Source organism: Propithecus coquereli, unplaced genomic scaffold, assembly GCF_000956105.1.
Source record: "Propithecus coquereli isolate 6110/MARCELLA unplaced genomic scaffold, Pcoq_1.0 Scaffold111, whole genome shotgun sequence".
NCBI classification, from domain to species: Eukaryota; Metazoa; Chordata; class Mammalia; order Primates; family Indriidae; genus Propithecus; species Propithecus coquereli.
In genome coordinates, this window is record NW_012135081.1 from 251,235 (window position 1) to 266,939 (window position 15,705).

A 15,705-nucleotide genomic window follows, 5' to 3' on the forward strand; every position below is an offset into this window, starting at 1 on the left:
TTTCTTTCTATTTTTAGTAGAGACGGGGTCTCGCTCTTGCTCAGGCTGGTCTTGAACTCCTGAGCTCAAACGATCCGCCCGCCTCGGCCTCCCAGAGTGTTAGGATTACAGGCGTGAGCCACGGCGCCCGGCCAGCTTGCCTTATTCTTAAGAATCTGATCAGCTTACAAGTGCTCCATCTCCTGATATTCTATGGCTGCTCCAACGCCCACATCTATAGCCTTGGATATCTAGAACACCATACTTTCCTAACTACTACATCACTGAAAGTCTATCAGTAGACAGACTAAAGCCCTAATAATCCTTTGCCCCTAATCTGGTCCCACTGTGCATATCAAGATGGAGCTGCGAGTACACAGCTCAAACAGGAAGACATGATATAGACAAGGCCAACCATTATAGAGCAGCCTAAGATTCAAGAGAACAGGGAACCTTGGGGAATAAGAGCTATCTGTGATCCCTCAGCACCTCAAACACACTTCTACTCTAGGACTTATTACAGGATGATTTATTCACGTTTGTCTCTCTCACTTTCCAGAGCTGAAACTTCCCAATGTGCCTCTAATGCAATACAAGTCAGCTGGAGTTACTGATTCTATTAGTCACTGGATGGCTGGGCAGGGCTGGGGTGGCTAGAGGCCTTGGGCCAGTCATCTCAGGTTTCATGTCTCACTATTACCATTTTCTGTGTATGTCATCATGGGAAAAAGGTTGGGAAGTACTTCCCTAGACTATGAGCCCTTTGCCAGCAGGGACTATGCCTTATTCACGTTTCATGTCCCCAGCATCCAGCACCATGACTGACTTGTAGCTAGTGATTGACATGCTTGTTGAGGAGAATAGTTCTACTGAGGGTGGCAAAACATTTGTGGGGTCGGGGAACAGAGTATTCTATAGGTGTTTGCTGATATTTTTCCGGTACCTGACAAACTGCAGAAATGGTTTCCATGTTCTCAGAGCCCTAGAGTTCCTTGGATGGAATTTAGAGGCTGTCTGAGATGAGGGGGGACCATACGAGGGCTCTAATTATGCTCTCCCACTCCTACCACCACCAGAGCAACTCCACTTTTATTCATTTTATGTATTAGATTTCAAATAAGATTTTATTTAAAGTAAAGTTTGATTCTTTACCAAAAAAGTACAAAAACCATTGCAACAAAGAGCAAATGCTATCCTGCATCCTAAGCTCATGCTGAAGTTTAAACATTTGTGGTTGACACTCTTGTGCATAAACTAATAAAGGAAGGGTTATGCTCGTCTCTCACCAGTAATGGGAGAACTTTAAGGTACCAGGAGACCTGCCACATCCAGTCATCTCACCTTTCTTTAGGAATATGGTGATAATGGTGGATCCCTGAAATCTTAAGCCACTTCTTTTCTGGTCCATATGGTATGGCAGCTATTTTGCAGAGGTCCATGACAAAGCTCTAACACATTCACAGAATCCCTACCTCAGTCAGTTCTTTCCCAGACTATAATATGAAGCCTTTGAATATTTGTGGGATTCCTTCCAAATGCTCCCTGTGTCTTTTCCTTATCAAAAAGCTTTATTAGCACTCTACCTATATTTGCAATAGATAGTAGAGTAGAGGAGGTGTGGTAGACAGAATTATACAATCTCTGGACCATAACACAGTACATTCTAAAACAGATACTCAGAGGCAGACATTTAAAAAAGATACGACTAAATGAAAAGAATAGCCCAGGAAATGGAGGATCCTGAAATCCTAATTAAGACCTAAAATAACAGGACCCAGGAATCTAAATCCCTGACCTGGGTCAACCAGGAGGCTCTTTTATGGAAGAGTCAACCATTACCTCAGAGTCACATTGACTTTTCTAACATGAACGCTATTGTTGAGCTCCCACGTTTTCACCCTACATCCAACTTGACGGTTCAGGGCCCCTGCTTTGCTCCAGCTTTACCTCCCACTCAGGCAGCAGGAGCTGCCTCTGTGAGGCTGATACTGAAAAAAGATTTCACTGCTCATAAGCCTACGACCAGCATAGAAAGTCATGGTAACAATCATCCCTCTACACAGGCACCTAGGGTGGCAAGTTGTTCTTTTGTAAACCTCCTTTCCTCTAAGGCAGCCCTGAGTGTTCATATTATTGTTACTATTATGATGATAAATTATTAATGGCAGCTAACATTTATTTGGCAATTACTATGTGCTTTGCACAATACTAAGTGCTTTATACTTATTATCTCATTTAATTCTCATGACAACCCTATTAAGTAGGTACTATCATTACCTTCCTTACAGATAAAGAAAATGAAGCTAAGAGAAGACAAGTAATTTTACCAAAAACATGCAACTAGTAATTAGCAGAGGTAAGATTTGAACCCAATTTTGTCTGATTCCAAGGTCCACTCTTAACTACTATACCATTCTGCCTCTAAATTTACCTGCAACAAAAATGGTAAGAAGAGCCAAAAATAGCGATATGCTATGAATCTCAGGCCTTTTGGCATCTGTTTCTAAAAGTATACCAGGAAGCAAATTCCACAATTTCTCACAGCTACATACTCAGCTTTAACGAATCTGGTTTTAAGCTGGGCATGGTAGTACATGCCTGTAATCCCAGCTTCTCGGGAGGTTGAGGTGGGAGGACTGTTTGAGCCCAGGAGTTCAAATCCAGCCTGGGTAACATAGCGAGATCCCATGTCAACCCGTGTCAAAAAACTTCTTTAAACTAAAAAAAGAAACTGGTTTTAAAGAAGTTTTTCCTTCTAACCAATAAATCCCGCCCTCTGAGTCCATTTCCTGTTATTATGATTCTAGTGGAAAAGAGAGTAGGGTGAATGAATACACGCTACAATATGACCTTTTATGCACTTAACACTTCACTTCCACTCTTCCCAGCCTACTATCTGCTCTCCTTTATACTTGCATTCAGTATAACAATAGCAAGTACCACTCACTGGCACCAATTCTGTGCTAGGCACCATATATATATATACACTGGCTCCTCCTCCATAATCTCAAGGATCCCAATTCATATACAACACTTCCAAACACTTAGGTCTGATGGAGAGACTCCTCCACCCATAATGGGGAAGCAGGAAATCTGGGATGTTGGATATATAATGATTGTGTTCTAGTACTATTTTTCTTTTTGGGTCTCAGTTTCCATTATCTATGCCTGTTCTGTGCTTCCCAGGAAGGTGGAGAGACCAAGACTTCTCAATTACAAAGGCTAAAGGTCTTTGTACCCTTATTCTGCTATTTCCAGGCACTTTTGCCCACAGCCAAACCATCTCTTTCCTTTTTCTTAAACTGTAGTTAGAAAGCTTGTTGAGTTTTTTCTATTCACATTCTGTATCCATCATGGGTACCTACTGTGTGCATAGGCATTGCAGGAGACAAGAGACAAATTCCAGTTTCTGCACTCAAAAAGCTTCTAGTCTCAGCCGGGTGCGGTGGCTCACGCCTGTAATCCCAGCTCTCTGGGAGGCCGAGGCGGGCAGATTGTTTGAGCTCAGGAGTTCGAAACCAGCCTGAGCAAGAGCGAGACCCCGTCTCTACTAAAAATAGAAAGAAATTAATTGGACAACTAAAAATATATAGAAAAAATTAGCCGGGCATGGTGGCGCATGCCTGTAGTCCCAGCTACTCGGGAGGCTGAGGCAGGAGGATCTCTTGAGCCCAGGAGTTTGAGGTTGCTGTGAGCTAGGCTGATGCCACGGCACTCTAGCCCGGGCAAAAGAGTGAGACTCTGTCTCGAAAAAAAAAAAAAAAGCTTCTAGTCTCTTTGGAAAAGCAAGATACATACACGGAAAAATTCTGACTAGGCAAAGCAATAATTCTATGCTGGGAGGCAGGAGGTGGGAGTATGTGATATATGGGAGCCCTTCCTGGCTGAATCCAAGGTCAATGATTCATTCTGTGGAAAGCTGAATCTCAATGGATTAGTTTCTTTCTCAGAATGAGCTTTTTACAAAAAGGCATGTTATTCAAACTCAGGTCCAATATGCAATGAGCAATCCACTGTCCCATGCCAGTCACAGCAAGTGAACACACTTGCCCCAGCAACATGCCCAAGACAAAATGGCAGCAAAGACTGTCACTGACTACCTGACTGGGGACAGGGAAGGAGGTAGGCAGAGACTAGATTCTGTCCTGTTGCACTGACCCAAGCAATCAGACTCCTGCAGCAGATCTCTCAATAAAACTTTCATGCCATAGACTAGGGGTGACCCAATCCAACAGCAGCAGAGACAGGTTTTAGGTTACATTTCTAGCTCACCGGATGACCTCACTATTTCTTCTCACTCTTGACCACATACCACACTCCTCCACCTCCACCATCACACTTGTCCTGGCCTGGCCAGATGGAGACCCGCAATAACACAACCCAGAAAGAAGGGAACTCCCCCAAAAGAACAGCTACCACTTTGCTAATCAAGTGGCCCGTTTTAACAGGGAACTCCACCTCCCTCCTCCCCCCTCCTTCCCTCAAAGGACTGGCGTAAGCAATGGCTCCATTTTCTGTTCCGGGAATCCTGGTACTTCCTAAAGAAAGAAAGCGGATTGGAAGACACAAACTCAGGGCCAGTGACAAGATGCTCTCTCCTCCTGTGAGACCGCCCCCGCTTCGCCTGGGGGAGGAAAGCTCCACCTCTCTTCTCCGAGCAAGATCAGATCCCTCTCCCCCTTCTCCTGCCTCCTCTCCACCCTCTCCCCACCTGCTGCCCTCTTCCCAACCTGCGGTTCCCAAGACCCGAAAGCGCAACCTACACCAAAATAGTGCCCCTGGGGTGTCCCATCAGCCTGCCCCGTTGGCTAACCCCCAAACCCCCTACGCACCACTGTCCCATGATGGGGGGAGGGGGTGTAACCACAACAAGGCTTCTCTCTGGTCTCCTATTGCTAAGATGGGGGAGGAAAAGGGAGTAGGAGAGAGCAGCATTCTCTAGCCCTTTAACAGAAAAAAGATAACAAAACAGCCATCACCGCCCCCGCATCACCTATCCCCGGACGGCTTTCCTCCTCCTCGACCCCGACCCTTGGAAAGCCCACCTCCTGAAGGCCAGGAGAACCCAACTGCAGCCCCAAGTCGCCCCCTTGTGAGAGGCGGAGGACAAATCCGTGTGCGGCCCCCACCCCCACCCCAGCTCCGCGTCCTTCAAACGCTGGGGCAGGCGTGGGGCTAGCCAGACGCCCCCTCTCCAAGCTCTCGGGTGGGAAGGACCACACCGCCCCATGTCAGGCAGTGCCAGGCGGGGCCCGGGGGCCTCTATCTCCTCAGCTCCCACCCCAACTGAGTGCCTCTTCTCTACGGGGATCCGCCTTCCTTCCCTAGCCCCTCACCTGTTCCTGCTCCCGGTTCCTCCGCTGCGGCCGCAGCCTCCGCCCTTCAGGTTCCGCTCCTCTCTCGCTCCTCTCCCTCCGGCTCCCAAGCCGACTTCAAAGCGGCTGCTCCCCTGGCCGGCTCGGCGTCTCCCTCTCCCTCCTTCCCTCCACCTAGCACCGGAAGCCGCGACAGCGACAGTAGCAGTGCAGCGCACCCCCACCCCCAGCCCGGGATACTTCCCACCTCCCTGATCGCGCGAGAGCTGTGCGGCAGCGAGCGGCAGTTCTCGCGAGACCCATCACCATGGCAGCAGCTGCAGCACAGGCGGCCAGGCGCTGGAGCAGGAGTCAGGGCGGGGGCCGGTGTGGGGGCTGGAGGTTGTGGGCGGCGGAGGCGGGAGCCAGGAGCCGGGAATGGGAATGAAACAGCGGGCACTGAGGTGAGAATCCCAAGCTCCATGGTTGTGCCTGGAATTTAAGGACTGAGGCCGCGCGCCGGCTGCACTGGGGCCTGGAGCTGGGCTGAGGGGCCCAGGGGCTCCTTTGGGCAAAGCCAGGAGCTGTATATTGATGAACAGGCTTTACTGTGGCCAGTCTTACCCCACCAGACTTTATCTTTATTTCTTAATCTGAGCTAGCTGCATTGCCCCGAGAGCCTTCACTGAACTATTGTTGCTGCTCGCTATTCCTAAGTTACTATTCCTAGGTTACTCCGGAGTCTGAATCAAGAGATCCTTTCCCATAAGGAAGAGAGAGAGTGATGAGTTTAAGAGACTAAAGGACTCTGGGCCAGTTAGGAAGTTGGAACTTGAAAGACAGGGTTGAAGCATAATATTCAGAGGTGTCGTTTGATGAAGTGTACCTAGATGTGTATGGATTTTAGTATCTCCAGGAAAAGTGAAGGACTTTGCACCCATGTTTCTTCCTTCCTACCCACCCCCACTTCCCTCACACTCATTTTTGCACCTGATCTAAACATGCAGCGCTGCCTTGAAAGAGTCACAGCTGTGATAGAAGGGCCCTAGTAATGCTAAAAACAGAAGAATGTTCTTTAAGTGCCCTCTCTCATTTACAGCGGTATGGGGGAACGCATGGCTCTTCCCTAAGGCTTGAGCCAAAACTGTTGCTCTTCTGAATTTTTTGCCTTGTTTTTTGTCTCCTTCCAAGAAGAACTAGGCTGGTAGCCATACTATGCCTATCCCTTGTTCCCATCAATATCTGGTGTATGCATTCACCAGTCCCTTATCCCAGTCTGTTTTCTCTCTTATGTTAACCTGAAAAATAACATGATCCTAGAATGTAAAGTCAAGAGGACTCTAATTTAAGATGGAGAGGGATGAGATGGATAACAAGGAATCTGTTATAACACGGAGAGTTGTATCTGTCCTGGGTCATTGCTGTAAGGGCCTTTGCCCTGATAAACTCTGTGTTTGGGGCTTTTTTTTAAAAGACTGGCTCTTGCTATGTTGCTCAGGCTAGAGCACCTGAGCTATTCACAGGAGCAATCACAGTGACCACACACAATGCACTACAGCCTTGAACTCCTGGGTTCAAGTTATACTGCTTCCTCTGCCTGGCAAGTAGCTGGGACCGCACTGGGCAGGTCTGTGTTTTTTAAAGGCAAAAGACTCCTCCAGTCTTATTACAGACTCCTAGAGTGGGCATTGTGATATTGTGATACCTCCACGTGATTACTCTTTCTATTTCTTTTCCTAGAAATTTCTAGTAACACCCCACCATGTTACACATCAACGTTGACCACCAAAATTATGCTTTTCAATTCCTCCCTAGTTCCCTTACCGCACCCACATGCCCTGTAGGACTCTGACATGGAGGTGGAACCTGTCAATGTTCCTGTCCAAGACTTCAGATCCTCTCAAGTTTGTATCCCATGCGTAACAGGATAGAAACGATGACAGCCCTAGCACTCTGGAGGCTGAGGTGGGAGGATCGCTTGAGCCCAAGAATTTGAGGTTGCTGTGAGCTAGGCTGATGCCACGGCACTCTAGCTCAGGTGACAGAGTGAGATTCTCAAAAGAAAAAAAATGATGACAGCCTAATACAGTTAACAGCAAGTACCATGGTATTTGAGTGAGGACTAAAAATGGGACTGGAGAATCTCCCAGCTCTTCGGTCCTTCACTTCTTTGGAGTCTGGAGAAGAAAGTGTCCATTGCAGCATCAGAGTGGGCTGCCCATGGAGCAAACAGGAGCAGAGATAGGAGGAGTGCTACCCAGCTAGCAATTAGCTGGCCTTTCGCTCTCCAATTTCCTAGCCACTTGGTAAAAGCCAGAGGGAGTAGAGCTCATCTGGAGCTGAAGGAGGACAAGAGGCCTGACTTACAGTCCATCAGTCTTTCTCCCTCCCTCTTTGGAAACTAGTAAAAGCTGAAATTGTAGCCACCAGCTCTGTGGGTTGCATATTCCAACCCTGTCACTGACCCCAGGCCTTGGCCTGAGCCCAGTGCGTGTGCCGGGAGCAGGATTGGGGAGTGGCGGGATTGTGTGTGTGGGGGGGGCAGTTGTTGGCCTTGCTGACAAAATCCATTTGGAATTTGTCAAGGTTGTGGTTTGGGGCTTAAGTTTGCCACAGAGTACGTTTGATGAAAGAAGAAGGAAAGCTAGAAAAGAAAGAGGGAGCCAAAGGGAATACAGAGGAAGGAAACAGGAAAAAGCGGAAATATTCTTGCTGAGACTCCATTAGAGATTCTCCTTCCTCTTCCTGAGCATGAGAAATTCCAGTTCTGGATATTCTTTATCATTATTCTCTCTCATATCCTATGTCCATTCTAGGTGTATCCCCTCTCCCTTGCTCTTTTCCGCATATACACACTAGGTTCAGTAAGTGCCTAAAGTAAGGATGGAACATCTGCCTCCATCAAATTTCCAAGCCCAGAATTCTCAATGCTCAAGTGAAAATTCAGGACATAAAATTTTGCCATTAAAGTATACCCTAACCCAAGACTCCTCAAAATTTCCTTGCTACCCTGGTGCTCCACTCATTTCACCTGATTTTGAGGGTAATTTGGGTTGCAGATACATATGTTGCCTTGAGAAGTGAGAGAACAATTTCTACATTCCTTGGCCAAGAAGATGACCTGTTAGAGTCAGTATTTTGCAGCCCCTTGTAAGTATGCAGTTATTTGTAAAGTTCTAAACATGTGATGCATATCCCTTTTCTATATTGAATCTTAGAAAGATAATAGTTTATTTTCAAAGATATTGGGGCTAGGAATTTCTAGAAGGGTTGGAATAAAAGAAATTCTATTCTCTTTAGTTATGGTTATCTCTTAAAAGATAAAGGAATTATTTCACTAAGATGAAATACAAAAGAGCTCTGAATAAGGAAGGACAAAATGTATATACAAATAATTCAGTGGAAGAACATGCTGGTTTTGCTGATTTCTAGAGCAAAAATAGTCACATTTTGAGCATAGGAATCCCTTTAATATGTTTCCCATCAGTCTTACCTCTGCCTCCCAAGTTCTCTCATTCAGGGCCAGAGAAAAAAGTACCTGCTCTTTTGGGCCCAATCTCATTGTTAAGATATATTTAAGACTGGAAACCCCCCAGAACAAAGGAGACTTCATGGTCTAGAGCAGGGGTGAACAAACTACAGCCAGAGAACCAAATATGGTCCTGCAGCCCATTTTTGTGAAGTTTTATTGGACACAGTCATCCCCATTCATTTATGTGTGGTCTATAGCTGCTATTGATCTATAACAACAGAGTTTAGTAATTATGACACAGTTGAGTAGTTGGGACAAAGACCACAAGCCTAACATATTTATCATCTACCCCTTTAAAACAGAAAAACAAAATTGTCAACCCTTGTTCTAGGGCAGTGATCAAGGTAAAATCTGGAGTTGAGGCACATAGTAAACAGGGCCTACATTTGGATCTCTATAGCCCCTCCCACCTAGAAGTCCCTCTTGGTTTTTACAAAGTAAAAGTTGCCAACTTAGTCACTGAAGTCCATTTCAAATCCTTTGTGAAACTCAGCAGGATTTACATAAATAAAGTCTTTGAGTGTAGGAGGGTAGGAGAATTCACCTGGAAAAGAAGCCATGGACTTGGATCCCAAGTGTGGGTAGCTATATCACTATCTGCATCCACCAGTCCAGTAACTTAATTTATTACATTTTAGTTTCAAACAGGAACCAAGAACAAGTCTCAGTACAATAAATTATCTATTCCCGCCCCTCCTGCTGAAGAGGAAAAAGAGGCCCCAAGAGTCTTAGGAAAAACCCTTCTTTTGGAGGGTCCCTTTAACATGTGAATGGAAGGAGACAACTTCCCTAAGGGCCTGGACAGACAACTCTCTGAGGACTCAGGGTATAGTGTCCCCAGTACTCTGTGCCTTCCCCAAGAAAAAACTCTCTACCACTACTTCCCATTACCCCACAAGAGGGAGCCCAGGCTGCAGTAGAGGAATTTGGGAACAGCAAATAGGAGTGGGTGGTCTCTTTCTAGATACACGTCTATGGCTCCACACAATGCCTGTGGTTATCCCTCAAGGGAGAAGAGTGGTCAAACTACAGGGACTCCCTAGCCAAAAGGGGTGTGAGTCAGGATTAAAGGGGCCCTGAAGTTGAGAAGGGGGAGTAATACAGTGCATTTCATCTTAGTCCATTCAGGTGTTTTAAGGAGCAGAAAACGAGTAACAGCTTCCCACCACAGCCCTCCAACTTTCAGGGAGAAGGCTGTACATCACAGAGTCCTCCTGACCCCCGCCACTCTCAAAGCTGTTTCCAGGTAGATACTTTTAGCCTTCAGGGACCAAGATTGACCCTGGATGGAAATCAGAGCAAAGGGCTGAAAAGGTACCCCCTCTTACAGTCCCCTTTCCCAGCCCCAAGGTGAGGCTTACCCTCACTTACACACATTGACCCACTCTGTGACCTTGCACTCATCACACAGCACATAGCAGCACCAGTGGAAGCGGCAGTGGCAGCGTTCAACTCGTGTCTGCCGGAGCACGTTGTGCCCACGGCCACAGCACAGGCTGCCACAGCCATCCAACAGGTGGCTGGTCTTGTTGCAGGCCCGGCCTCTCGTGCCTGGGGAGCCCATGGTGGGGTCTCGCTCACAGAAGTCAGGAGACTTCTCAAAGTAGACCAGCTCTCCTGAGAGGCGACGCGGACGCAGACGAGGTTGGAAGGCTCCAGAATTGCGGTTGTGGGTATCAATGAAGATGGCCCGGCCCAGCCGCTCCCTCAATGCTGCCCCCACTGTCCGGAACTCTGGGGCTGCTCTCCAGCATGTCTTGAACTGGCAGCTGCCTGACGTGCCATGGCACTTGCATTTCCGCTTCAGGTTTTCAGTTACCACCTAGAGCATTAGAGGGAGAAGAGGTGAAGGGGAGGGTAGCAAATGGACAGAGGCACAGAGGCACAGGAGAGGGAAGGGAACAGAGAACACAGGGAGGGACAAATGGAGGCAAGAATAACATGGACTATCAGAGCAGAAAGGGCATTATGAAGTTAGCTATTGCCCAACTCTCTCATTTTATGGTTGGAAAACTAAATCCAGAGTAGTGTGATTTGTCCATCTTCAGTCACTAGCTGGTAACGGAGCCAGGGCTCAACTCCAGTTGTCCTGACTCCCAGTCCAGTGACCTATCCAGAGTAAGTGCTGATAAAATGGGGAGTCTGGCCCAGAGCACACCTAAATTCTGTAGGGAAAGCAGCTGTACTAATAACTACTATATAATGAGCCAAGAACTAGGCACTATGCTGGGTGCACTATTTGCTAGCTCAGTCTTAACTAAGTATCATTAGGCTCTCTTTACTGAGGTTGGGTGACTTGCTGAAAGTGAGTGGCAATCACCCACTACACCTCGTCCTATTATTTTCCTGTGCCTCTCAAACTCTGGCCAGGCCTCAGAAGCTAGGGAGACCCAGGACAAGATGTACACACATACCTGGCGCCCCACCCTGTTGTTGTGGATTCGCATTCGAGCCTGGATGTCCCGGGGAGCTTCCCTGGAATCCAAGAAATCCCGAGAGAACTTCTCTCCAAAGTCCATGTCATGGTTACAGCCACCCCATTCCCATGTGTCCTGGGGGCCAGGGCTGGGGCCTGAGCCAGGGCCAGGGCTGGGCAGGGAGTGGGGGAAACTCTTGCCCCGGGACAGTGCCTGCAGCTGCAGCAGTTTGGCCCTCAGCCGCTCCTGCTCACCACTGCCCTTCCAGCCACAGCCGCAGCTCACCAGCTTGCCCAGGCTGCAGGCCGTGGCTACCGCGTGCATGACCCCAGCAGCCAGCATGGAGAAGGAAAAAGCACTCTCACGGAAACCTGGGGATGAGAAGGGTGTGATGGTGGAGGTAAGGTTGGCAGGCAGCTGAGAGATTGGGGAGGCGGAAGGAAATAAACAGCCCCCTCCAATTCCAAAAATTCCTAACTGAATCCTGACCCTGCCATTCACCAGCTGAGTGATTTGAGAGAAAGTCACTGGGGATGAGGAAGGGAACAGAAAGCAAAGAGCCTCATCCTGGAGAATGTTTAGGAGACTAAAAAAAAAAGTAGAAAGCACAGAGCCTCAGTTTCTTCATCTATAAAGGGAGAGGATGGATCAAGATGATCTCTGAGGCCCATTCTCGCTCTGTAAATCTGTGGTTTTCAGGTGTAGATGAAAGAGCTAGCCTAGAGGGAGAGACCTCTGGGGTTGGGAGATGACTAAGAGGGAGTCCCTGAGGTCTTTGAAGATGTATGCACTGAGTTCTACATCTGAAAGTCTTAGAAATTCCCCAGCCCTGAAGGGAGCTTGTGTGAGGTGGGAGCAGAGGACTTTGGGGTTCTTTTTTTCTTCAGGGTAATTTTAATCAATCTTTTAACCAACCTACCCTCCACCCCAACACCCCCAAAGCACTGGAGCTGTAAAGCTGCCCTTCCCCTTCCCAGGTTCTAGTTTTATATTTGCCCTTCAAGACTGCCCTTTATGTTTATCCTAACCTGCTATTACCCTATAAAACACTGGGAGGAGGAGAGAGGCGGGGGTGATTTTCCCTAAGGCCCTCTTAAAAGGTTGGCTTCTTTGTTATGTTTTGGGGGTCACAGAGGCTCAGGATGACAAGTCATTCCCAGGCTTAGATAGACATGCTCACTATTTGGGTATCAAAGCCTTCTCCTACACCAGGCCCTGTGGGGAAGGGGGGTATCCTCACTTTATTTTAGGCAGGGGCTTTCTGGAGTCCTGAGAAGATGAGAGACAGCACCTCCTTAGAGGCCAGTCCTTTCCTACACCAGGATCCAGGGCTCCTGGGCCAGCCTCCTGATCCCCCAACCCCAACCCTCCAGGGGTGAAGCTGTTTGCACATGTCTTGGGAATTTCCCCACAGATGGCAGCTGCCTATTAACCCCATAGTCCCCGAAGCACTGCCCCCACTGCTGGGCTGAGCCCCCATGGATCTTTACTCCTCAGGGAGTGAACTCTAGCAGAACATGGGGAGAGGCAGCAATGTCTCCCAGACCATGTCTCCCAGACCAGGCTGGCAGTGACCTGTTCTCTGTCCCTCCAGCAGTTCCTCACCTGCTCAGGTGAGTGACACCTGGGGCCCCCACAACACAGAGGAGGGGGCTGCTCTCGGCTTCAAAGCCGTCAGGGTCTTTGTTCCCAGCTTTGGCTCCTGGGAACCCCAGCAATTAGGGGAGCATGTTTAACCCTTAAACGGTTGGGGGCGTCACCCCACCCCCGCTGAGACTCTGGGGACACCAGCCTGGGCTTGTCCGGCAAAGACGGAGAAGAGAGAAAAATGGGGGAGGGATGGGGGGCGTTTGAAGCTTCCAGGGCTGGGGGCATCTCTTATTCACAGGTGCAACCTAGATCAAGCTGGCGGAGGCAGGAGAGGGAGGCCCTAGGGTAAGGGAGCAGGGACCCAGCTGCCTTGCCCGCAGCGCACAGGTGTTAAGTCAGGCGCTCATGGGCCCAGACGGTGGCCAGACCCGGCTCAGCGCGCTGGGGGGTGGGGGGGATTCCCGGGGAGGCCCCGCCCGGAGCCGCGAACCTTTCCCTTCTCGCCTCCGCGAGCCTCGGCCTGCCCCCCCAACCCCCCACCCCATTGCCTTGGCGGCGGCGCAGACCCGCCCAGCCAGGCTCACCGCGCTTGAGGATGGCGCTGTGGTGCGGCAGGCGACCGCCGCCCTCGAGCGCTGAGCAGTTCCAGCGCTGGTCGCGCAGCTGGTGCTGACACTCGTGGACCGCGATGTGCAGACCCTGAAGCGCAGACGCTGTCACGTCGGGGCTGCGCAGGCACAGGCCTAATTGCCGCTTGCTCAGGCCGGACAGCGTCAAGCACACGGTGTTGGCCGTGAGCGGCGGCTCACCGGGCAATTTCAGGCCCAGAATCTCATTGCTTAGAGCCCTGGGAACGGAGAAGGCGTCTCGGCGTCTGCGATCCAGGCCTCGCGCCCTCTCCAACTCCCCCCAACCCGTCGGTGCTTCTCCCGTAGCCTGGGAAACTGCTCACCGACTGCACAACGCCAGGAACAGGAGACCCGCGAGGCCCGAGGGCGGAGGCCGCGGCCGGGGCTCCTCCAGCATGTCGAAGCCCGGAGGCTCCGGTGGGCAGATCGATCAGGACCTGCGGGACAGGGAGACTTGATGCGGGTTCTGGAATAGGGTAGCTCGCCAGGACAACCAAAGGATCCCTTACTTCGGACTCCTGACCCACTGGTGCCACCCCACTGACTCTTCTCATCCCTCCTGAAACAAAACAATAAGACTCACCCCTTGGTTCCCAGAGTCCCTGAGTCCTGGAGGTCTTATAGAGGAAGAGTCCAGCCTCCCAGCTCAGGGCTCACGCGAGCGCCCCTGGAGCCCTGCCCAGACACAATGCCTGGCACACAGACACACACTCACATGCAAACTCAGACGTAGACTCACAAAACACTTGCTCCAGGACCTCACCCACCGTTCCCTCTTCCAGGGCCCCAGAACTTGCTTCCCCGCCCTCACAGGGCTAGGGAGCGGGATAGGAAGGGGGTTCCCCACCACCTACAGGGGTGTCGCCTCCAGGTGCCCTCAAGGGCAGGCAGATTCTACCGGAACGGTCTAAGAATGAACTCCTCCACCCCACTCTACCCCTTCCCAGTGGAGCAGGGAAAGATGAGAGGCTCCAGGTGTGGAAAAGACAGGGAGAGGAACCTGGCTACCTCCTGAAAGGGACCCTGGCAAGCTGAGTCCTCTTCCCTGTCCCTCACCTTTCTTAACTACATGCTCTCCTCCTCAGCACAGCAACCGTCTGGTCCCCACCCTTTGGCTCTCATGGTCATTGCTCTCCAAATCTGAGGGCACTCCCTTATTCGCTGTGTCTTTATCTCTAGCAATATCTCTGGCTCTCTCTGCCTCTCTGTGCTCCTGTGGGTGGATGCGTGTCTGTCTGACTACCCGCGTGCCTGTCTGGTCCCGTGTGCGCGTCCCTGCCCTCCCTGCTTTCCCAGGTCCCATTACCTCCAGTTGTTCGGGTGCGGGGTCCGCGAACGGCACGCTTGAGTCTCCTAGGTTCGGATCCGGCTGCTTAAACCGTGGGGAGACTGCGTCGGGTTCTGCCCCCTCGGCAGAGCCGCATTCTTCCAGGGCCGGGCCACTCCTCTTCGCTGTTTCCCCAGCGCCGCCGCCGCGGCCGCCGGGAGGAAGGGAGGGAGGGAGGGAGTGATCGAGAGAGCTAGCGAGCGGGCGAGCAAAGAACTGGGGGCTCTGGCTCTGCTCGCGCCGAACTCACGGTGGCTCTGCCGGGTTGTCGGAGCCGCGGCCCCACCCCGAGCCCGGGGCATCCCCACCCTACTCCGCACCCCCCGCCTTGACCAGGGGAACGCAGCCTCTCCCCCTCCTCCCAGTGAACACACACCCTCTCCCCCGACGCCGGTTAGGCTTGGCCCCACTGAAGTGGGAGGTGGCTAGAGCTCCTCTCACCTGCTCTGGGGTTGCCAAGGCTGCAGGGAGGGTGCAGTGACCCAGACAAGGGAGCCAGGACCAGGCCCAAGTGACCAAATCTTTCATCATTTCTCTTTGCCTCAGTTTCCCCACCGAGAGCAGGGTGGCTGGAGGGCGCCTTTGACAAGATGAGGATGGAGCTGAACGGTCCTCCGGCTTCTTGGATGTGGGATAGTTGCACGTAGAGCCCACAGCTATAGCACAACAGGGCACTTGGAATGGGCAGGAGAAGCGCAGGTCTGGGCGGCTTGGCTCCCGCCCACTCCAATCCGTGGGCCTGCCCCTTGGGAGGGGTCAGCTTTGGCCTCAGAGTTTGGTCCTAGCAGAGGCTCCAGTGGCCTCGAAGATTTCCAGCCTGCTCCTAAGTTTCCCTTGCCTTGCAGGCATCCTTGCCCACGGAGGTTTCATACCCTTCTTCCTGCGATTCCTGGGTCTGCACTTCGGGAGGCTCGGATTCCTACTCCCGGCTTCAGAC

At 50.7% G+C, this 15,705-nt stretch overlaps 2 protein-coding genes across 2 annotated transcripts in view; both read right to left on the reverse strand.

Moving 5' to 3' along the window:
* ARF3 (ADP-ribosylation factor 3) overlaps positions 1-5,568 on the reverse strand; it is a 21,410-nt gene extending 15,842 nt beyond the window's left edge. The window contains exon 1 of the mRNA XM_012653491.1: positions 5,316-5,568. The gene's annotated coding sequence lies outside the window, so the exon portion shown is untranslated. The remainder of the gene's footprint in view (positions 1-5,315) is intronic.
* A 3,847-nt stretch (positions 5,569-9,415) lies between these two features.
* WNT10B (wingless-type MMTV integration site family, member 10B) lies at positions 9,416-15,133 on the reverse strand. Its single transcript, XM_012651173.1, has 5 exons — positions 14,748-15,133; positions 13,765-13,878; positions 13,397-13,659; positions 11,220-11,593; positions 9,416-10,627 (listed from the first exon to the last, which is right to left on the reverse strand). The coding sequence occupies exons 2-5, from the start codon at positions 13,836-13,838 to the stop codon at positions 10,169-10,171; spliced, it is 1,170 nt and encodes a 389-aa protein (XP_012506627.1). The 5' UTR covers positions 13,839-13,878; positions 14,748-15,133; the 3' UTR covers positions 9,416-10,168.
* Between the last annotated feature and the right edge of the window lie 572 nt (positions 15,134-15,705).